Genomic DNA, 25,425 nt, shown 5'->3' with positions numbered 1-25,425 from the left:
CTTGACAGCAGAGAGAAACAGAATATATTAGCACAGTGGCAGCGACCCATGCAAAATCCCGCTGGCCCATGTGGCACGAGTAAATGGCCCTATAATGTCTTTTGATGACCTGGCTCAAAATGCTTTCCGCAAACCAATAGGTCAAGGCTTAACTGGTAAGCATGGACAAGTTAGTTTCTGCTGGTAGACACCGGAACTGCACCATATGGACTAAAAAACATCTCGTAAATACATTCGAGAATTTGGGGTCCGTACGATTTTTTTATGTTTTTGAAAGACTTTTCTTATGCTCAACAAGACTGACTCAAAAATACAGCAAAAACAGTAATATTTTGAAATAATAATAACATTTAAAGTAATTGTTTTCTATTTTAATACATTTTATTCTTATGACAAAGCTGAATTTTCAGCATCATTACTCCAGACTTCAGTCACATGATCCTTCAGAAATCATTCTAATATGCTTATTTGGTGCTTGAGAAACATTTGTTATTATCAGCAAAGTTGAAAAACTGTTGTGCTGCTAAAAAAGTTTTTTCAGTATTCTTCAGTGAATAGAGTTGCAAAAAAGAGAGCATTTATCTGAAACAGAAAACTAGTGTAACATTACACAGTAAATATATGTGTGTATGTATATATATATATATATACTTATCAATATCTTATCATATATTACTTATCTATTGCTTTTAATGTCAGCTCAGGATTAAAAAAATATATACTTCTTAATTAGCCTTTTTTGATTTTTTCAGGAAAACTATATAAAAAAGAATTTGCACTTGAGAAGCAACACTGCATGAAACATTAAGACTAGTTTTCCTAGGTTGTATCTTGAATATAAGTGCATCTTGTCTGCTAAATCAATAAATATAAATGTTAACTTGTTGACTCTTACAATAAGTGTGGGGGGTGGCATTTATATTAAAGATACATTTTCTGAAAACAAGTCTTAATATTTTGTGCAGTATTGCTCCTCAAGTAAATTTATCTTGTTTCAATAATCTTTTTGACATTTAACTGGAAAAATAGACAGATACTCTTTTTTTTTTTTTTTTTTGCAAAGTGGCTCGAGTTATTGGATGTGCTAGTCAAGCAGGCAACTGCCATTGAGATGAATGGGAATGCAAACAGATAGTTTTTCCAAGGCATTACAGACCACCTTGCTCCCAACAAAGAGGAAACCAGTCATAATTCATAAACAACAGTGACAACAGTACGGCATGAAATATGAATGGCCAAATGCAGAGATAAAATAAAAGTACATTAGCAAATCACATTAGAACCTAAATGGCCCTTCTTGATCTGACCGGACAGAAGATCCCATTTGCGAAATGGATACATCACACCACCATCTCTGGGAACAGCCTGGGCTATTAATGTGAGGAAGAGTGTCTTGAGTACTTTTCAGCCTGATATCAAGATTTATGTATGACGTATTTCAGGATATTTCCCAGCAAAAAAAAAATTAAACATTTATCATAAATCCCAAAGGATAACTCTTAATAGTTTTTCATTTTAGTAATAAAAATCTGTTCTTGAAATGATTACAGGCTCCTGTTGTTTTGATGTCATTAGCAGATACACACCACTGTTTCTCTCCAAAAACTCCCTTTATTGAGGGAATTACTTTCACCATCCTGCTGTCATGAGAAAAAAAGGCCATTAAACACAGAGATTAATTCTATTATCAGAGAAAATGTGGTATTAATAGTCATTTGCTTTATAGTGAAAAGAATGAAAAAGAATCCTGGTCTCTGTGTGTTCAGAAAAGCCTTGGATGGATACCTTTTTTTGCTTCACATAAGCAGCCTTTCAGCTGAGGACACAGCGAAAGCACGCTGCCACACAGATCCCAGCATGCATCTGAACTCATTACAACAGTCAACCTATCTGAGCTGCATTACAAGAAAGAACGAGGGGGAGGGAGAAAGAGGGAGGGTAAAAAAGAATGTCACCTAGTAGCAACTGGAAAACAGCAGCTACAGTGAATACATACAGTTTGTCAAGGCTGAAAAAGCTCAAAGGATGCACTTTTTGCCAATCCAGTCATTTTTATGCTTCTATTTCTATCTATTTCTGTTTGTGTTTGTTTATCTCTCTGTCTCTTTTGCTCCTCTCCTCCAAAGTCCAACCCGTTAAACAAGTATATAGACAGAGAGATGCCCTTGACAAGCTATTTATTGTGTCCTACTCGTATGTCATTTTTTTGTTGGGTGGGAAATGGTTGGGGTGCAGTCACAAACTTTCCATTTACATCGGAAGCACAGAGCGTTCTGTCCTTGCTGTATGTCTTTGGCCAGGCGTAGCAGGAGTGGAATGATGGGGGAATGAGAGAGGCTGGAGATTCGGTGTCGCTGGACCCCAAAGGCTGTCAGGATGACGGAGCGTACAAAGGTGGAATGGAACGAACGGAATGAAGTCATTTGTTTGCGTTGCTCTGGCACAGCATTCACGGCCAGGTAATGCACCGCATCATCATAACCTGGCTATATCCGATACCCACTCTCAGAGATGGAGCAAACTAATCTGTTTATGTGTATACTGTGCACCTCTGAATGTGATTCATCCAATCAGAATCCGAGCAATTCGTTTTACATTAGTTGTAAGTCTTTTGTTATTGAAGGAAGTTTTTAATAATGAGTTTATTGTGAGACTTATCACACAGTTTTTTTACTTAACCAATCACAACAAATAAAATAAAAAACAATCAAATGAGCAGAATTACCCTCTATTTGTAAAGTTTGTAATTACCTGGATTAAAAAAAAAAAAAAAAAAAGTGGCAACAAGTCTTAAAGAGTGAGTCATTTAGTCTTTCATTTAATATGCTCATATGTCTAATTGATCTAATAAATCAAGTCATTAAATCATGAATTCAAATGATTCATCCAGCAACCCGTGTGTTGCTCAGAGGCGTGTGATAGCTCTTCTGTAGCTTCTTTTTTTTTAGCCATTTTAATTACTGGAACAAAAATAGACAAAGTAACTTGCAGTATTGTGTCTAAAATGCCAGTTTTGATATTAACCATAGTTTATTGAACTGAACAATCTTAAATGTCATGCTCCTTAAAGGGATAGTTCACTAAAAAGAGAAATTCTGTGTTTGTATAGCTTTCTTTCTTCTGTATAGAACACAAACATAGATGTGGACCCCAACTTTCTTCAACATAACTTCTTTTGTGTTACAAGGAAAAAATAAGTAATTTGGACTGACATGAGGCGGTGTAAATTTCATTTTGGGGTGAACTATCCAATTAAAAGGTGCGTATTGTAGCATTAAAACTTGCAATATTATCTTTGGTATAAGGATTTTAAACTCATAATCATACCTGCATCACCTCCAGAGATTGATAAAGTTACTATATGAAGTTTTATGTAACAAAGTTCTGGAGGAGCACGTTCAGGTAATCAACCAATCAGCACAAGAGGAAGCCGGTTTAAATAAAGCCTTTCCTCACCTCTGTCTCATGTCAAGTTTCACAGCATCCCTCCACCACCCCATCACCTCACTCTCGGCTGGTTTCTATCCCAGTAAAAAGGGGGGAGTACTCTGGGTTCGGGCCAAATTCCGAGCTCGGAGCCCTCCCCCGGACAGCATGCCAAATACGCTTAAAATACTACATCTGATTTCATGTACGTGTGAACTCGTGAAATGTCCTTCAGCCACTGTATTGACACCTATAACAAGCCAGAACAGCATAGCAGTTCCTTTGTGAAATTCACCTTGGCTGAGAGCACATTTCCAAGAGAAAGCAAGCAATATGTTCTCCCATAATAAGGGGAGTTTATGTTATTCTCATCCACTACGTTCACTATAAGAGGCATAAGTGACAGAGTGACGGGTATTACGGTGAAGATGAAACATCTCCGTCAACTCACCGACTCTCCGTGGTGAGCGATAGGGAGAACGAGAGAGACTGATGGAACTTTAAGAACCTTGTCTGTTGGAAAAATGAAGGTCTGCATTGAGGTTATTGATGAACTCCTTTGCCACTCTTCACCCTCCACATTCTCAAGGACAGAATAACGCACCGAATCGCTCTGAGAACAAGACCTGTTGTATGCGTTTTCCACACCTTCTCTCTGCCAGTGATGAACACTGTTGGCTGGAGCGTGCTGACAAGCTGAAAAGAAGATAGTCATGAATCTTTAATGTTTCCTGTTCATAAATTACAGAGGTACAATCATCCCTGCTTTGGCTTTCTCCGCTCTGTGAGCTAGTTTGAGCTCTCATTAATAACTGAAACAGGGGGGGCTTAAAGATTAGTGGCATACGAATCCCAGCCGTGGAGTACATTGCACCGCTGAGCTGCATTGAGGATTATGTTTTTTGAAATTATTCCCACCATTTAGCAAATAAATTATGTGTGTTAAGCAGTTTTAATATGTTTTAGCTTATTTTCAATCCCTGCAATCATCCGACGGCTCATAGTTACCTCTTTGCATGGAACTGAACCAGCAAAATTTAGGTTAACAGTTCTGAGCCTCAACCATTACAGTGCACCACCTGCCTTTTCTGGACAAAACTGCAACGCAAGCAACTTCTAAATCACTAAATGAGCTGCTGGCTAATGGGAACCCAGGTTCATGTCTGACCTGGGTCATGTCCCAATCTAATTCCTCCTCTCTCACCCCTACAGCCATGTTTCCATTTCACTGAAAAAAATAAAATAAAATAAAATAAAATAAAATAAAATAAAATAAAATAAAATAAAATAAAATAAAATAAAATAAAATAAAATAAAATAAAATAAAATAAAATAAAATAAAATAAAATAAAATAAAATAAAATAAAATAGTGTATACTAATATTAATAATGGTAAGAGTCAATAAGGTTGATTACGCTCTAAGAGCTCTAACACCAAGAAACTTTCTAGTTTTGGTAACAGTGCAGAAAAAAACCCTAAAATGAGATCAAAACCCTCAATTTGTTTTTTCCGTAGTCATCAAAACTCATTATTAATTAAAACACAGGGTGAACAGAGGCACCACGTCATTGTCAGTTCTGCCATTCTGCCGCTGACTACTATATTGGGATGCATCATTACTCGTTTTCGACTTCTCATTTATCCAGATGGAGAGACGAGTCAGAGTGCCAGACATAAACCTGTGGGTTTGCACTGCAGATGATATGCCTGCAGTGATTCATCCCAAAAGTCCTGTGCAAACCCACATTCTCATAGGAAGCATTGAAAAGACAAGCTGGCAAGTACCTAAACGCCTATAAAACCAGCAAAAAGCTAAAACCTTAGTCCTTAGTCCTTCTTCTTTTCTCAGTAGAGTAAGCAACTTAACACTCATAAAGTACCACTCACTATGACACAAGAACATTGCATTACTACCACCGGTCAAGGCTAAAGACACCAAAAAAGGCCAATAAACAAGTAATGGAAATGAACAAGACAGATTTCCGACCAGCAACCTTGTGACTGGGTCATCCTCTTCTTTAGAATAAATGAAAAATGACTGTGAAAGAGAAAACCAATATATTCATTCCTCAAGCCTCCAGTTTTTCAATAGATTACATATTGAAAAGTATGAAATGTCAAGGTCTTACAAATTCACAGCATTTTTTATTTTATTTTTTTCCACTTCATTTTGTTGGTTCCCCAAGGAACAACGGTCTAATTCACACATAGAAACGCCAAGGAGGAAAACAAATCATGAAATTAATTTGTATATTGATCCTCTGTAAAATACTAAATTATAGCTTGAATTCTCACTTTTCTCATAAGGCCTTCTCTTCACCCTTGCTTGTGCTGTGCCTTTTCCATTTCCACTTGCACTTATCAATAATCAAAATCCAATAAAATGGGCATTAAGTAAAATATGGCATCAAAAAAAAGTGCTTCCCTTCGGCATGCGCTAGCTGATGCGCGGTCTTCTGCTGGGAACAAACCAGTGGGTTGGTGCAAGGTTTATTTTTGAAGGCTTAGCCTGACTGTGATTACACGATGCATGATCCATAATGACCCTGCTTCCCGCCTCAGCCTCTTCACACACAGCTCTCTCACGCAGCAATCACTTCACTCATGCTATATATCTCATCTGAGAGTATAATTCACAGTTTATCATCTCAAAGAGGTGGGACCTAGGTGCTTTTCATTCACTATGGCACTAGATGCAATATAATACACCTACAACCTAAATGTTCCTATGAGAATGCTGAAATGCATGTTTAAAAATATGAATGAATGTAAATTCCTTTTCCCTATTCTTTGTTATTTGTTCATCGGAACGTCGTCTCTTTGGTCGTGTGTCGGCCATATCAAAGAATATTCTCAAGAATATTCAATTTTAACTTTAGTCGTTGTTAGGACATCTCTCCTCTAGCTAACTTCCCTCTTCATGCTTCTCTCTCCTCCACTCCCCACACACGCCCCTTCATGTGTACGCGCACTAACCCCCCAACCCCCACCCCCAAATCATTATTGTCGGTTATTGGCTGGAACACTATTTGTTATGTTTCGTGGCCAAGGTTGGGCCAGTTTGTTTTTCTTGTCGTTTGTGTAGCCTGGGCTGTCTACAGAGATCGCGTTTTTTTACAGTGTGTTCAGGGGACAGGCAGCTAGCGGATAGTGAGGAGATGTTTGCTGGATGTGACAAACAATGTTTTGGCCTAAAAAACGTGTGACATCGCTTAGAGCACCTTTAAAAGAAAGTTTAAAAGAACAGCATTTATTTGAAAGAATTCTTTTGTAACAATGTACTGTAAAATTCTTTCATATTGCTTAATATTTGATAATCCTTGCTGAAAAGAAGCTATTAGTTTCATTAATACCCCACAATGATAGTATATATTTTTAATAAAATAAACACCAATTAAATTAGAAAATTTCATACAAATTTTATTATTTCATGTGACAGAGCCATACCTGGTCAGATTGGCAATTAATTGCAATGAATTGATTCAACTAAAGTATTTAACCTGATTAGAAAACATGCTGTTTATATATGGGTAGAAATAGATATATGGGTAGATATATGAGTAGATATATGGGTAGATATAAATATGAAATATGTGGCTGTCCTCATAGAGACAATGACAGGACATGATGGGTACAGGACAGTTCCAGTCTGAGCTGGAGTCTGTCAATATGATGGCAGTAAAGACACACAGACTGACGCATACATCCAGTTCTGAGATAAGAGAATCATGGGTGTCCAGACATACGATGTCTCCAGCATAGAACACCATTTAAAATGACATGATTGAAAACTTTAGGCCATTTACAAAACACACACGCACATACAGAATACAAAATGAGAAAAATGCTTACCCTGAGTGTCTGAGGAGATCTGGACGGTGCTCCCATAATGGTCACTTGTGCCATGTCATCGACATTAACATTGACACCATGGACAAACATGACGTCTCCGCTGTCAATCACGTCTTTTCTAGGAACCAGATTCAGGTTCTCGTCTATTAGGAAGTTAGGGTTCGATACTTCAAACTCCACACCCTCATTTCCAGTGCAGTCGTCAAACACCACTGCAGAAAAACGCACAAAGAAAAGATGTTGACATGTTAGTTTAAGAGAAATAAACACATGAAATAGTGATATGGAGCCAAGTCGATATATATCATATATCACCATATAGATGAAAAGGAATGTTAACGGATAGCATTAACCACGGATAGCATTGTTAGGATGACCGTATTCATTCACAAGTCACCTAGTATCACTTCCACTGCGGAAATTGTCAAGAAAGGGCTCTTTTGAGGTGATACATCTCTTATGGTTGATGGAAAAATGGACTTGCTGTCGCAGAAAATGTCCCTGAAAAGGTGACTATGCCTGAAGAAGCTATCCCAGAGCTCATTCATCTATGAGCTAAAAGCAGGTAATAAATAAAATAGCCTATGGCTCATTCATCAATGTATATAAACGTGAAATAGAGAACTTTAACCCTCAATAATATCGACCCCACTTTCATCTTCACCAATCAGGTCTGACCAAGGAAGATACCACCACATCACGCCAGCTTATCCCCTCTGATCGTGTCCGTCTCCATCTTATCTCAACGCTCCATACCTCGCTTTCACTCTTTTCATCCTCTGTGACATTTCGTCCTCCCATTTCCTTTCCTCATCCCTCTTTCTCTCATCCATAGCTCTTCTTTTCCTTCTTTTTACCACCCTCTTTGACACTCTAAGTTATGTTCTTGTAACTGAAGGTGACCTGGGCAGAGTAGATGTGAAATGGACAGCATGAGCCAAATATTCAATATATTTCCTTATGGTTCCTATAATCCCTGGAAATTTAGCCCCAACATGTTAAATGCCAGTACGGAACGGAATATTTTTCCCCATTCAAACTTATGAATAAATAAATAGCCTTAATTGCAAATAAAAATAATAATAATCCAAAAAAAAATTACAAACGTATCTATTCTTGTGATGGCAAAGCTGAATTTTCAACAGTCATTACTAGTCTTTTGTGTCGCATGATCCTTCAGAAATCATTTTAATATGCTATTTTATAAGTAAAATTTCGTATTATTTATGTTGAAAATGGTGGGCTGCTTAATAGTTTTCTGGAAACCGTTTCTTTCCCACAATTATTTGAGGAATAGAATAGTTTGTGAGATTATAAATGTCTTTACTGTTACTTTTACCTGGGTCAAAGTATCTCTGAAACGGCAAGGCTCCCAGTCAGCAGTGGTGAGAATTTACCAACAGTTGTCCGAGGAGGGACAAACCACAAACTGGCAGGGTGTTGGGAGCCCAAGGCTCATTAAGTGCATGAGTGTAACAAAGGCTATCCCGTCTGGTCCGAGCCAACAGAAGGTCTACTGAGGCACAAGTCACACAAAATTTTAATGATTGTTATGGAAGGAATGTTTCACAACACACAGGGCATCACACTCTACCGTGTATGGGACTGTGTAGCCATAGACCAATCAGAGTGCCTATGATGATGACCCCTGTCCACCGTCGAAAGCACATGGGTACGTGAGCATCGGATTTTTCAGCAAGTGATTTTTTTTCACTTTCAGCAAGATAATGCACCCTGCCACACTGCACACATTGTTTAGGAATGGTTTGAGGAACATGATGAGGAGTTCAAGGTTGTCCTCCAACAGCATATTAGGCAGGTGGTCATAATGTTCTGACTCATCAGTGTTCAAATGCAAAGACATAAACATAAAAAATCTTCACAGATTCAGCCTTTAAACCTTCAGTGTTTTTTTTATTTTATTCAATTACATCCATAAAAGCTTAAGTGAGAACTGTAACCGACTACACCCCGTTTAAATACACCATTTAAATGCATTCAATGAAGATTTCATTTGAGTAAGTGAGCTGGAACAGGGCCAGTAACATTATTTTGCGTTCACTCAGAAATTGCATTTCCGTTCAAACCGACTGATGTGACAACGCCAGCTCCACAAAAAAAGAAGTGTTTAGCATGACACGTCAATAATGAATGTCTCTGTGGCCTATTAGCTTAATTGCTTACCAGTCTTGATATATATTATAAGCTACATTCATGACTGCTCCTCTCCAAAACTGCTTCTTTTGTGAGCCACAGAGGTAGTTCATGTATCCAGATGAGGTATAGCTCCGGTATGATTGGCAGGTGTCACCCAAGCCTGTGAACCTATCAGTGTTTGTACTTCATTACAATTGGTCAGTATTTTGTAAGTCCCATGAACCTATCGGTGCCCATATTGGGAACATCGGCCCTTTGTTGACATGCGGCATTACGATGGCGGGGAGCGGTTGGTGCATCCTCCTGTTCGTCGTGCACTGTCTGTTAGCCAGTTTTCAGGTTTCAGTTTTTGTCCTTTTGTCTGTTACATGGAGAGGCTTACTACCTTATTTGTTTTTAGTCATGGGCACACAAGTAGCTGTAATCCTGCGTGGCGAGCGATCATGCGTATTGCACCATTGTGAATCTCTCTCGGTATGTATGATGGGAGTTTATTGTTTGTTTTTAATGAGCTTTTTCATGAGTAAAAAAAGTCAACGTTTACGTAATCTGGCCATTGTTGGCCATTTTGTTTCCTCTCCTCAGTGCCAGTGAGTTTGTTTTGTTTTGTCTTGTATTTTTGTGTATAATTTGTCATTGAATTGATTTGATTGGTATGTGTTCCTTTTGAGTGGATAATTAACTTAATTTCTTTTTGATTATTGTGAAAGTGTAATTGATTTTTGGGTTTATTTAAAGTCCCCCTGTAGTCAATAATTATATTCCTTAAAACTCATCTCTGATCACCAAAATTACATATTTAAACATTTTTCCTTGAAAAAAAATATAATTAATTGAATATAATGAAAATATAATTATATTGAATATAACTACACCCAACCTCATATTCGCAGTTCTATGAATATGCAAATTAGCTCCGCCTCCACTCAGAGATCCACTGGTTGACAATCACACATTAACATGATTGGTTACAAGGTAGTATGTGACGTCAGAAACACCAGCGATTTCAAACCACGTTTCTGAGACTGTCTTTGGTTCACCGCAGTTTTAATGAGAAAATACTCAGCAGTGCTGTTGGCTTATGAATTTGCACATGGTTTGTCTTAAAGCCTATTAAAAACACCAAATAGACATGTAAACAACATTAAAAACTTGGACTTTAATTACAACAGTGTAACTGTACTTTGTACCAGTTAACTTTGGATTTCTTGTGTGTATAGTTAATTTTTGTATTGTTTTGTGTGTAGAGATAAATATTTAAAGTGGGAGGGGTTGGCCGTGGTTATCCTGTACTGGTGTGTCCATGGAGTGCTGTGCTTAACATTTTGCCTTGCTTTCACAAGTGTGCTTTGTGGGTATTGAGTGTGAGGTAGAAATCTCTGTTGGCCTTCTTCCTCTTTATTTCTTTTCTTTTCTTATTGTACCTGCGGATTTGTATGTTATTTGGTATCGCCTTTGTGCTGTGATTGAGGCCTTGTGTGAAGTTCCGTATTGATTGACTGTTTTCATTCACTATTTGTATATGCTGGAATAAAGTGATTTTTCTATATATGTTTGTCCCCGTCTCCATGCCCACCCTGCCTTTGGCAACAGGCTGTTATTTCCCGGTATATTCCGGGTGGCGTAGTCGACCATATGATTATTGTTTCCTTTGTTACTTTGTAACTTTTCCTACCTGACCACTCTTGCCACATTCAGATAAAAAATACTTTATGTACTACTCAAGCAAGCAGGTGTAGGTGCAAGATGAAGATATTGTCTTGTTCTCTCACTTAAACATTCACCAACGCATTGTACAGTGCATACTCAAGCTAGGATTGCGGTGATGCTAACAGCGTTAGCACAGTATGACCACAGAGCTTCTCACATATCGGTTCCGCTAATTGAATTGAGGCAGAATCAGTAATGTGACGCCCTATCGATAACCTCCACGAACACAGGTGATGAAACTGCAAATAATCGAATCAAGAATCACTTTATTGCCTGCAAAAGCATCTGTTTCCATCGAAAGAGATCATTTAACAGTGCAGAGAAGGGTATCTTAATGTCTTTCAAGCGAGTTCACTTTTTGTGTGTAATTTTTTTTACACTGTAAGCGGTCTGGACACCCACAGAATAATAAGAATAAGGACATTGCAGTTGAAGTGTCCACTTGAAACTTAAAGTAAACCAAAAAAACAGCAAACCATGTGTAGGTTCATGAGGGGGAGGCTCTTTCCAGGAAGCAGGAGGTGAGGTAGGAAATTATGCGTTTTTTGAAGGAAATACTCAAAAATATGTATATGGTGAGAGATGCATACAGGCAATTAGCATATTCAGGACACTTAGAGAATAAACATTCATTTTATACAGTGGGGAGAACAAGTATTTGATACACTGCCGATTTTGCATGTTTTCCCACTTACAAAGCATGTAGAAGTCTGTAATTTTTATCATAGGTACTCTTCAACTGTGAGTGATGGAAACTAAAACAAAAATCCAGAAAAATCACATTGTATGATTTTTAAGTAATTAATTTGCATTTTATTGCATGACATAAGTATTTGATACATCAGAAAAGCAGAACTTAATATTTGGTAGAGAAACCTTTGTTTGCAATTACAGAGATCATACGTTTCCTGTAGTTCTTGACCAGGTTTGCACACACTGCAGCAGGGATTTTGGCCCACTCCTCCATACAGACCTTCTCCAGATCCTTCAGGTTTCGGGGCTGTCGCTGGGCAATACAGACTTTCAGCTCCCTCCAAATATTTTCTATTAGGTTCAGGTCTGGAGACTGGCTAGGCCACTCCAGGACCTTGAGATGCTTCTTACGGAGCCACTCCTTAGTTGCCCTGGCTGTGTGTTTCGGGTCGTTGTCATGCTGGAAGACCCAGCCATGACCCATCTTCAATGCTCTTACTGAGGGAAGGAGGTTGTTGGCCAAGATCTCACGATACATGGCCCCATCCATCCTCCCCTCAATACGGTGCAGTCGTCCTGTCCCCTTTGCAGAAAAGCATCCCCAAAGAATGATGTTTCCACCTCCATGCTTCACGGTTGGGATGATGTTCTTGGGGTTGTACTCATCCTTCTTCTTCCTCCAAACACGGCGAGTGGAGTTTAGACCAAAAAGCTCTATTTTTGTCTCATCAGACCACATGACCTTCTCCCATTCCTCCTCTGGATCATCCAGATGGTCATTGGCAAACTTCAGACGGGCCTGGATATGCGCTGGCTTGAGCAGGGGGACCTTGTGTGCGCTGCAGGATTTTAATCCATGACGGCGTAGTGTGTTACTAATGGTTTTCTTTGAGACTGTGGTCCCAGCTCTCTTCAGGTCATTGACCAGGTCCTGCCGTGTAGTTCTGGGCTGATCCCTCACCTTCCTCATGATCATTGATGCCCCATGAGGTGAGATCTTGCATGGTGCCCCAGACCGAGGGAGATTGACCGTCATCTTGAACTTCTTCCATTTTCTAATAATTGTGCCAACAGTTGTTGCCTTCTCACCAAGCTGCTTGCCTATTGTCCTGTAGCCCATCCCAGCCTTGTGCAGGTCTACTATTTTATCCCTGATGTCCTTACACAGCTCTCTGGTCTTGGCCATTGTGGAGAGGTTGGAGTATGTTTGATTGAGTGTGTGGACAGGTGTCTTTTATACAGGTAACGAGTTCAAACAGGTGCAATTAATACAGGTAATGAGTGGAGAACAGGAGGGCTTCTTAAAGAAAAACTAACAGGTCTGCGAGAGCCGGAATTCTTACTGATTGGTAGGTGATCAAATACTTATGTCATGCAATAAAATGCAAATGAATTACTTAAAAATCATACAATGTGATTTTCTGGATTTTTGTTTTAGATTCCGTCACTCACAGTTGAAGAGTTCCTGTGATAAAAATTACAGACCTCTACATGCTTTGTAAGTGGGAAAACCTGCAAAATCGGCAGTGTATCAAATACTTGTTCTCCCCACTGTATTTTAACTCTATTCTAAATTTATAGTGCCATAGTGAAAGAAATTTAATCAGAATTGAATGTGATATAAAACATTGTTGCATTCTCTTCGCTGATTCACAAACAAATTTTCCTTTAATATGGGGGGTGGGGGTTGGGGTTAAAAAAAATATTTACAATTGTGTGAGAAAAATAGTAAGGATGGTATTATCAAGATGTGGATAAATTAAATAACAATCAAAATGCAAAATTTAAACGGCTTTAAATTTTCATTGTATAAAATTAATATTGTATGCAAATATTTGCATCATATTAACAAAATTAAATTGGTATGATGTTTATATTTTCTGTAAATTATTTTATTGTTTCTTTGAAATCCACCTTTATAGTACAGCAGGGTTATTATTGTTTACTAAAACTAAAACCATAAAAGTGAAATAAACTTAAAATAACTTTAAATGTAAAAAGTAAATGTATTTATTTTTCATTTAGTTTAACTTCATGTGCTAAAATAACTAAAACAAAAATTAATAAAATAGTATAAACATATTTAAATAATAATAAAAATAGCAAAAACACAACTAAATCACTAAAACTTAAATTAAATGGAAAACCTAAATAAAAAAACTATGACTTATAACTTATAATGTATATTGACAAACCTCAAGAAAAACATTTTAAGTTCATTACATTTCCATTTAAATTCTTAGCATTTTTCACAATAAATATTGTAATAAAACATCTTTACAGAGAGCAATGCCTTAAAATCATTCAATTCTTCATGTACAACTATATATATATTTACTTTTAAACTAACATATTCAGATATAAGTTTAGCATGAGTATTAATATATATATATACAACTCTTCGAAGCACATTCTGCAGACACTGCAAACTGGAGTTTGGGTGTATATTTAAAATAAAATTATATATATATAATTTTATTTTAAATATACACCCAAACTCCAGTTTGCAGTGTCTGCAGAATGTGCTTCGAAGAGTTGTATGAAAATGCCTTGAGACATATTGAAGACCATGTGGTGTGGTCAAACACATACACACTGCCCTAACTACATGTCCAGCATGTGACAAAAAGACACCGAAACACCAGGGGAAACACAGATCATTCCAGATTCTTTTCTTTCCGGCTTTCGCTTACGGTTTCTCATAATCATCAACAGCAGTAGCACTCCTCAGCTGCTGTGAGCACTACAGTCAGAGTCAATCTCTCACACTCTGAATGTGATGTATGCTGGGGTTAAGACACTGGGAGAGCCAGACTGAGGGTCTTAATGAGCTCCCGTGTTCATGTCTCTCTCTGGGCCCCAGGGACGGTAGCAGTGCGGTGTGTGCCACTGTTGTGTGCTGAGATCTGCTCTTGCACCTTGGTTGTAATGAGTTCAGGCTGTCTGTCAAACTACCCACCAATCACTGTTATTGTTGTATCATCAACAGCAGAATTGGAGAGCTCAAAGGAACACATGTGTGCTGTAATTATATTCTCAGCTTTGTTTTTTTCTATAGCCTTTTAACTTGTTCATGTGTGTTTTTGTTGTTGGTTTCTATTCTAAATGTCCACCTTTAACCAATTCCTTCTCTTACTCATATCACATCTGATTACCACAGCACTTGCTTACATTAGTTAATAATTCATAAACTATTGCTTCAACTGATCTCTAACTTCAGTTAACACAGAAATTAACCGATCAACTGCACATACCTCTGCTCAGCCATGAACTGTGGTCGAAAGCTGATGATGTAACATGCAGGTAGGCCCGCCCTCACGTGATACTGATTGGTCAATTGATAAGCTTAAATCTGATTGGCTAAAGAGTATGACTGATCTGTGTAGGAGGAGTGCGCTGCCAGGAAAGTCTCAAAAACGCACACACACATCCAAGGCGATTCACACGTGAATGACGATTTGCACATTCACATTCAAGGATAAACTCATACATTTGAAACATTCAAAGGTTTTTGTGCAGTTGTATATCTACAAATTGTGTTTGGCATTTGTGAAATGTATTTTATGAATATATAATTGTGAATTTCTTTTTGTGAATATAATTTTTTTTTTCACGCATGAACCACTTGCACTTACTTTTTTTGTGTATGTGAATTAGGTTTCATGCATGTGAAATTGTCTACGCATGTGTGAATCATGTTTTTTGCGTGAATTATAATTGAGACTAATCTCCCTCCATAGTCGTTGTTTCCCCCTCCTCTCTCGTCTAAATCTTCTTCCGCCCGTGTGTTTCTCAACATCTCACAAGCCCTTTGTCAAATTGTGTCCTGTGATTGCTGGTGTAACAATAGCCATCCATCTTAGGTCAGACAGTTAAAAGAGGGACTTGGGAAAATAAAATAATACTCACTGGCAGCAGGTTAAAATGGGTGTATATCATAGGTGAGTGTCACTTTTGTTGATTTAGCCATAGATATTTCTAACCGATTATGAAACAATATTTCATATCAGTTTAAGAAAAATGCATTAAAATTAGGGCTGTGCAACGATTAATCGCATCCAAAATAAAAGTTTGTGTTTACATAATATATGTGTGTGTACTGTGTATAATTATTTTGTATATATAAATACACACACATGCATGTATATATTTAAGAAGTATTTGCATGTATATACTGTATATATATTTATATATAATAAAAAATATATATGTTATGTATAAATAACACATTTGTCTTAAATATATACATGCATGTTTGTATTTATATATACAAAATAATTCATAGGTTCAAAATTATAGAGCTATATATTTGAGGTCATTGTGTCACTCACAGCATCATATATTTCAGAATTAGCCAAGAAAACCTACTTGAATGAATGAATGAATGAATGAATGAATGAATGAATGAATGAATGAATGAATGAATGAATGAATGAATGAATGAATGAATGAATGAATGAATGACAACAGTAGTTGACAACATTTTCATAAACTTTTTTTTCTCATTCAAACAAAGAATCTAGGTTCAAATTTAAATATACTGTATGTACATCTTTTGTATACCTATAGGTCCTGTGACTATTCTTCATTTTCAATTTCTGCCATTTTAATCGCTTTTTCCTTTACTAGTTCATTTTACATGGTCCTGCTGGTGACAAATGAAAGTGCAAACAGATTATGTTTCAAACATAATACATATAGTCAATTAATATGAGCACATAAAAACTGAGTGTATAGCTATTTTAGAATTTAAGTTTTTTTCTTTTTATCTTTTATGTTTCAGGTGAATTACATGTCACACCAACAGGACACTGTTGAAACTCAAAAATTTAATGTCGACTTCCCACATGTTGCTTCATGGAGATCTAGAGGGGCAAAAATCAGGCATCCAATATAAACTGCAGACAGGAACTACATTTTTCACTGAGAGAAAAGATGTTAAAATATGCACATGTTGCAACATGATGCATGATGTTGCATGTAGACACATGCTGGTGGCCAAAACAGCAACTTGTTCAACTATAATTTTCCATCATTCTCTGAGGCAGAATAAGATAAAATACAGCAATTACACACCTAATGTGCATCCTTCGCTCTTCATTACATTGCATTAAAGCTAAAAAGCTTCCTGTCTTTGTCGGGAAGTGAAAACATTAGAGAGAACTATTGTCCAGAAATCATCTGAGGTCACACCATGTTGCAGTTACGAAGTTAAATCAGTATACTCGCTTAGTCATTACACCATTCTACCTAAAAGAATATCAGTTGCTTAACTCTATCCCTGCCAGTGTTTCTTTCTTTTTTTTGCCAGCAATTTTTTTGTATCAATATGTAAACATTCAACATTTCAAAAGAAAGAACATAGCCTTTGCTTTTAAACAAACAAGCAAACAAACATTCTAGCTTCATTCGTTCTTTTTTTATCAACACCATGAATATGGGTAATAAAAATAAAGAATCACATTTTTGTCAAAGACTTTGTCAGGAACGGATTCAGGATGATAGACCGGGTAGATCAAGTCCATCAGAGAGTCCCCAGAGCTCGCACAGTCATTTACCTCTTCGTGGGTTCGACATTTCATACGGTAATGTTATGCAGTTTCGACCGTTTTAATGATCAGATTGGCTTAATTGTGCGTAAGCTTCTATTCTTCTAGTATACACCATAGACTGTAAAAAAAGATGGACAGCGCGTCTCTGCTTCCATCCACTGTAGAGAAATTAAGTCAAAATATAACGGTTGTTGCCGATTACGTCGTTCAGAGCCCAAGTTTGTCCGGTAGTGGAGTTGCGGTATCAAGGTCCCGCTCACACTCCCACAGACTCAATCGCAAGTACAGCTGTCAATCATGATGTTACACCCCGTTTTTTTTTAGCATCAAAATTAACTAACTTAAACCAAACTTACTGGAAAAATGAACACTTGAACATGTCTGCGTGATAAGAACTACCAAAAATGACAGAAACGATCTTTGGGGAAAAAAAAACTGTTTGAAGTGTAATTGGATTTTTTTGTTTGGCTCGCATCCTATTCGATTACATGGAGAGGGCGGAGATTAAAACCTATACTGCATCCAGCCACCAGGGGGGCGATCGAAATGCTTTGGCTTCAATTTTCAGGACTTCGGTGGTATGCTAAGGCGGCGTTTAACCCCGTTTTTAGACATACGCTTGCAAACTTCCCTAAGCACTTCCCTTCGGGGGAAGTTCCCCGCTGCCATTTTGAAGAGTGTTCAACTTCGTCAAGTGGACGAGGGAAATTTATTTGGACAGATCCTTGACGCCTCGATTTTGACAGAGGGAGTAAGTCTACTCAATAGGTACATTTCAGACAGATCCGTGGACCACAATGCAACATGATTGTGACATCACAGCAGATCGTGCTGAATTTACCTCCACCCCACACAACTCTAGAGTATATTATTGGAGTTATTTTGACATTTAACTGCATAATACTTGAAACTACACTACCTTAACTCTTTCCCCGCATTGACGATTTATCTCGTCTTTTATGAGAAAGTGATTCCCTGCCATTGACGAGATTTTAAGGTGTTCCATGTTATCACTGTAATAAGGTAGGGGGTGCTATTACGCATCTCCTCAATGAGTACAGTATCGCCAGATAAAAACATAGGCAAAGAAGAAATAGAAATTAGCAATCTCATATGTAAGCAGATGCATATGAAAAATAATGCGATCATCAACAATAAAACGCATATAAATCAAAATGGCCTAATGTTACCGAGTGAAATATCGACCCAGGAATTGGTTAGGCAAGCTTTGGGGGTGTTGACTCGCTCTACTCCATCTATGTTTTGATCATCGTACTGAATCCAATCCGGATGTAGTCTTTGACAAAAACACGATATTCTCAGCTTTTTGCTCAAAATGTTCCTTTTTTAATTAAACGCACCCACATTCAAGTGTTGATAAAGAAAATAATGCATTTTGCGAAAAATTCGTATATGATACTTCTGAGTGTTTCTTTTTTTCCTCTTTTTTTTTTTACCAATCTGACATAAGCAATCACCCCTCCATCTCCAACTGTTTTGCTTTCACCTCAGCTCTGTTTGTTAGGTGCAAGGAGGGTAACTGGCTAGTGTGTCTCTACCAAAATCAATACATATCAAATCCACTGAAGTTTCCTCTTTGAGCACTTAACCTTGTCAACTTTGCAGTTAGCTCTTTTATCTGTCTCAACATAAAAGCTTTCAAGACCATTTTTAACAAAGAATGCATACACCAACACACAAAAGCATTGTCAAACATCCCTGCTTGCCGGTATAATTGAGCACGGTCAGGAAAACAACCATTTGTTCTTAACAAATAGCAAAGTCAAATGATTATTCTACGCGGAAAACCGAATCAAGCAAAAACGCAGTAAATCTCTCAAGCGCCATGCATCTGCTCATTTCCCTTTCCATTACACCATTTTAGATTGGTTTCAATGAGAAGGGAAAGCTCTTTATAGTATGCCAATAGCAAAGCAAGCAGTGTCAAGCATTTCAAAAGCAGAGCAGTGAGTGTTTGATGGTATTGTGTGTTTGTTGCTGTAGAGGACAGGAGTGTTTTGGAGAGCGCATGGCTATGGGCCGCTTTGATGTTAGCTGTCAATAGCAGACCTCTCTCATCTTAATATGAGTGTTTTTGAGCTCAAATTGCATCGTGCAATGAGGATTAGCTTGCGGAAGTTGTGCGGCAAGCCTTGTCAGGAATCAAATACACACATTATACACAAGTGAACATTTTATCACTGATACGCACATTACATAACCATAAAGCCCAGACCTAATAATTGCTAACAACATTTCATTTACGTATTAAAGCTGTGTCAACAACTGAGGAACCTCAACAGACCGCAACAGTAGTTCCGGGCAGTAAAAATCTCATTAACTTTGTCTACAGAGTAATTGATTTTTAACAATAACACATAAACCTTTCCAGACAGACCTACCATGAGCTCTGAGGTTCTTAAGTGATGATTTATGCATGTATAAGCCAAATCAATATGATTTCTAGATTTAATAATAAAAAAATAATAAATTAGAAAAGTCACTGATAGCATGCAACTGTTTATGTCTTCTTAAACTCTACACATTGGTTTATAAATATTTTTTCAATAAACAAAAATATTGTCTTATACTTAGAATCAAAACCTCTGGGTCAATAGTTTTTGAACTGCCATTTTTAATTGCGTTATTCACAATGCTTCATGGGATGCAAAGTTTATTTCTTCAATGTCTTGCATACAAGTCCTTCATTTGTTCAGGTTTATTAAAATCAGGTTTGTGATGATTCATGAGATTCAATGATTCGTCTCGAATCTCTCATTATTAAGGAATTTAATAAGGGAAAATGAACGTGAAAAATACTTCCGGAACCAAAACTACTGATAACCAAAAGTAAATTGTCCAAAACTGAAAGTGTAAAAGCAAATGTAATACTGCCTCACATTAAAAGTGTGTTATATTAGCAATTCCAATCCTTTAGGGTGACCAATGCAAGTCTATGCACACAAAATGTCACATGTGATTGGCAGTAATTCTGAGGTAGTAATTTAAGATTATGCTTGAACCTACATCAGCTGCTTCTGCACTGATCCCTGCCTTTAACTTTGGATTACACTTAAAACCCTGCATATGATATCATTCCATTGGTGTGTTAAATGTCCACTTTATTTTTAATCGATGATGGTTGAATCACCATTAAAGGAGTAGTTCACTTTCAAATGAAATTATTTACTCACCCTCAAGCCATCCTAGGTGTATATGACTGTTCGTTTGGCCGGAAGCTAGTTATTTTACTTTATAACGTTTTAAATATTAATATTTTTCTTACACAAACTCTTCGTTTTGCTTCAAGAGGCCTTTGTTAACCCCCTGGAGCCGCTTGGAGTTCGTTTACGATGGATGGATGCATGTTTTTGAGCTTCAATCTGTTGGTTGCAATCCACTGCTATTATAAAACTTGGAAGAGCCAGGATATTTTTTTTAATATAACTCCAATTGTATTCGTCTGAAATAAGAAAGTCATTTACACCTAGGATGGCTTGAGGGTGAACAAATCATGGACTAATTTTCATTTTAAAATGAACTAATCCTTTAACCAGCTCATTAGAATGTGATGATGTTTATGCAGTCGAGTAAACAGTCTCACACAAGATTTAGCTCAGTGGGAGGCAATGACTGGGATGACATTTCAGTGGCCCGTAGTCCTGATCAGAGGTGAAACGACCAGTTTGATTCAGCATCTGATCTCATAGCTCTATCCAATCCCACTTCCTCTCTCAGTAGTTGGGTTCTTCTCTAGCTGTGGGCTCTTCAACTGAAGCCTCTTTCTAACTAAAGCCTTTTATGTTGGGATTCTCAGATAAAGAACATTAAAGGGCTGATCTAACATTCGCTTTAGAAGTCACAAACACAGATGTCTGCTCCATGGGTGGGCCAAAAGCCCATTTTCCATGCAGTGCACTGAGTTTTGACATATAAATACGGTAAAGATACAAGCAAAACCTTTCAAAGCTGACATCTGAAGCTCAAAAGCAAGCGGGCAGCAACGAGAAACATCTACTTAATGACTTAAGGTCTGCACAGCTTTATAAAGACATCAATTCTTGGGTAAAAGCTGTTCTTGCACTCTGCTGAGATTACCACTCTTGGCCAACCAACCACATTTTCGTCTGATGTATCGAAACACCAGCTTGTATCCGTATTCGCTCTTTTGGGAGTTACAGACATGTCAGCGGACTACAAAAATGTCAAATGTAATTGAAGGTAAGGCTCTAAACCAGCGCAGCAATCCCACATGTTCTCCTCTCACCTCCACCTACTCACCTCTTTGGTTGGCGATGGTCTCAAGGGCTCTCTTAACAAGAGCAGCCTGATCCTGCAGAACTGACCGTCCTCATCATCTTGGTTTGCTTTTCTCTCACAATGGCTCACATCACAAGTACTCAGTCCGTTAAATCACAGTGTCATGAAAAGGATGGTTAATTATTGCACCTCAGTCTGGACCGGGAAGACAAACCCACCGGAATGCCTTCAGGTTTTCACTAGGGCTTTTTACAGGAACCCATTGACATTCACAGCTGCTCGTATGAGGGAAGTTCAGTGAATTGATCTCTCTAGGCTTGTGGGTAATCACTGAGCTAGTGCCAACTGTATTCAGCTCTGCTTGATGGCTGAGCAACCTTGGCCTAAGCCAAGCACTTTGTTCCCCTGCTGTTCCTTAAGCCTATCTGAGGGTATCCAGCAAATATCCAGCAAATTCAGCTATATGACCTCTGTGTGATATGTATGTATATATATATATATATATATAGAGAGAGAGAGAGAGAGAGAGAGAGAGAGAGATTATTTGTGCCTGCACAAAACCATTATAAATGAGTGAGTTGTAAGAAATTGCCCTCTCTGCTATTAAACACGAGGGTTTGGATGATCTGTGTAAATGGGGTTGAGTAAAGGACATCGCTAGTGATTAATACACCTACTCAAATAGCTTTCATTCTGTTGGGTTATCCATAGCAGCCATCCCTATATTTTTGTCAGGTAGATACAGTAGAAAGGTCTGAATTGTGACAATTCAGCTTTTCAAAGATGTATTTGTAAGTATTCAGACATGAAAAACGTACATTCCAAGATGATGCATGAATGAATACTTGCATTTGGATAAAAGTATGTGGTGGAAGCAGAGCCGGACAGTAACGGAGTACATTTACTTGAGTACAGTACTTAAGTACAATTTTGAGGGATCTGTACTTTACTCGAGTATCATTTTTGGGGAGTACTCATGACTTTACTCAAGTACATTTGAGAGGCAAATATTGTACTCTTTACTCCACTACATTTCTATCCATAACTGTGAGTACCCGTTACTTCTTCTAAAAAAAAATATATAAAAAAACGAAAAAAGAAACATCTCGGAAACCCTCTCAAATGTGATTGGATTGTGCAGGCACCACTGATTGGGACAACCTATCAGCAATCACCTTCAGCTTTCCACCAAAGTCAACTCCATGGTCAGATTTAGATAAGAGACGAAACCATGGACGAAACAATGGAGCGATATTTTTTTTCCCAGGACGGTAGGGGAAGACTCATGAATATTCATTAGGGAAGTCATCCCTGATTGGTCTTAACCCCAGTGACGGGTAGGTTTAGGGGTGGGGTTAGGGGTAGGTCATCAGACCAATCAGGGATGACTTTCCTAATGAATATTCATGAGTCTTCCCCTACCATCCTGGGAAAAAAATATCGCATCCCGGGAATGTGCCAAGCCGTGGCCCCACCTCGCCAGACTATTTAAATTTTCTGAACAAGTTAATGATAGTTTTTGCTTCAAGTGTTTGCTGTGTTTACCAATGTAGCCTAAGCACTGTGGCAGTAGTAATGCAATATTTAGAAAATGTACTCTTGTACTCTTGATACTCAAGTACTTTTAAAAACAAGTACTTTAGTACTTTTACTTAAGTAGACATCTGTACTTGTACTTGAGTAAAATTTAGCAAGGGGTATCTGTACTTTTACTCAAGTAATGTAGCTGTGTACTCTGTCCGCCTCTGGGTGGAAGTAACCACCAAGGCCAAGAGTGTTTGAAGTGTGCAAAGTCAGACAGACCTGTAGTCATCTCATCTTTTTATAGAGAACATATATTCTCACATATTTTCATATAGTGAAGTTCCCCTAGGTGAATCTTTCAATTGCTAAATACAAGTTTTTTTTTTTTTTTTTTTTTTTTTTTTTTGCAGGTGTTTTCTTCATTTGCAGCGCGTTAAGCTCTCTCTGCCACAGTATATCTTTTATGAAGTGGTAATTCATTAGAATGAAAGGTTGAATGGAATATGACTATTTAAAAGAGTGTGGTACTAAAAAGGATTGGTACTTTATGAGAAGCAAAATGTATAAAACGCAGTGAATGATTAGCAGTTCTAAAAGCAGTGACGTTACTAGACCTTAGTCATGTTAGACACCATATTGAATTTAACACGGATGAAAAGGAGGCTGTGAGAGTCTCTTTACAATGGCAAGCACAGTTTAAAGATCCTAGATCATGTAATTTATCACAACTCTCGAACACCTGCAAATAGAAAAAAAACACCAGCAAATTAAGAAAACATCTTCATCAGTTTGACAACACATGTGCTGCAAAAGTTCACAACGCAACCAAATACAGAACCCACGCTGTTCTATTTGCATGTGTCTTCATCAGTTGCAGCACGTTGAGCTCGCTCGGCCACCATACAAATAAAATGAAACTAAATTAAATAAAAATTAGGACTACTTGTCATAATATTAAACTGTTTGGTCAACACCATATATAATTTTAAAATTATACTAAAATCTTTATTAAAAGCATCCAAACTTGTCACTGCCTACAGAGCCAAAACTGCGTGAGTGTGATATAAATAAAAGTTTCTTCAGAAATTAGACATATAGTTACAGGGTACTTCTCTTAATATGTTAAAAGCAGGAATATATGAGAGCCTAACCTCAGCCTCCCACCCACACCTGCCCACACACAAACACAATCATTCGCTGCAGCATACATACAACTGATGTGAATGGACAATGAAGCTAGCCAATTAATCTGTATTTATCTGGGATTGCTATCTGCATTTATCTGAGATCATAATCATAATGTAGTTTTTTTGAGAAGGCTGCTCTCTAACATGATACTCTCAGTCACCGTGTATAGGGCGTGAGTTTAAAGGGGTGGTTGATTATGATTTCACTTTTTTAACTTTACTTAATGTGTAATGTTGCTGTTTGAGCATAAACAACATTTGCAAAGTTACAAAGCTCAAAGCAAAGGAAGATGTTTTATTTTACAGAAATCGCTTTTTAAGGGCTACAACAGACGGCTGGTAGGGACTACAATGAGCTTCTTCACTGGTTAGTGACATCACTAACCCTAAAATTTATGTATGACATAATATGCTCATATCAATGATATCAAAATAATATGTCATATCAATGACTAGAAGATAGCTAAGTCCACAACAGCTACATAAATTCAACTAACTAATCAGAAATGTCCTGTTGCATTCTACATGTTGTCACTTCTTCTTGAGTCTCTCCACCTTTGTCTGACTCTAGGCTAAAAGTTTTTGAAAGTTTCAGTGCGTCTGTGTGAGGTAATCGGAGCTGCTAACACGCAAGCTCTTGAAGCTCCACCCTCTGTGCCGGGAGCAACCGCTCATTTGCATTTAAAGGGACACACAAAACAAACAAAAAAACAAAAACGTTTTTGCTCACCCTCAAAAAGTGACAATTTTAACATGCTATAAAAATATCTGTGGGGTATTTTGAGCTAAAACTTCACACATTTGGGGACATCAGAGACTTATTTTACAGCATTATAGGACCCCTTTAATTGTCTTTATAAATAGAATGCTCTTTTAGATTTTAAACAAACAAATGGGGGAAAAAATCCATCATATAATACATTTTTTAAAAATCTAAGAAAAAAATTCAAATATTTGGGCAACAACAGGCTCAATAGCTCTGGGTTTCATCAATGATGAACAGGGTTGCCAGGTCTGCTCAGCAAAACTAGCCCAATGGCCAATCAAAATATAGCCCAAAATT

The 25,425-nt window shown here is 37.6% G+C and overlaps 1 protein-coding gene across 1 annotated transcript in view; it reads right to left on the bottom strand.

The window, feature by feature from the left end:
• cdh13 (cadherin 13, H-cadherin (heart)) overlaps positions 1-25,425 on the bottom strand; it is a 364,060-nt gene that overhangs the window by 217,527 nt on the left and 121,108 nt on the right. Inside the window, exon 3 of the mRNA XM_084125023.1 lies at positions 7,280-7,491. Coding sequence (XP_083981149.1) covers positions 7,280-7,491 — 212 coding nt within the window. The remainder of the gene's footprint in view (positions 1-7,279; positions 7,492-25,425) is intronic.

This window comes from Abramis brama (assembly GCF_963993115.1).
Source record: "Abramis brama genome assembly, chromosome: 9".
In the NCBI taxonomy this organism is placed as follows: domain Eukaryota; kingdom Metazoa; phylum Chordata; class Actinopteri; order Cypriniformes; family Leuciscidae; genus Abramis; species Abramis brama.
The sequence above is the reverse complement of the archived record's forward strand: the minus strand, read 5'-3'. Positions and strand labels throughout refer to the sequence as shown.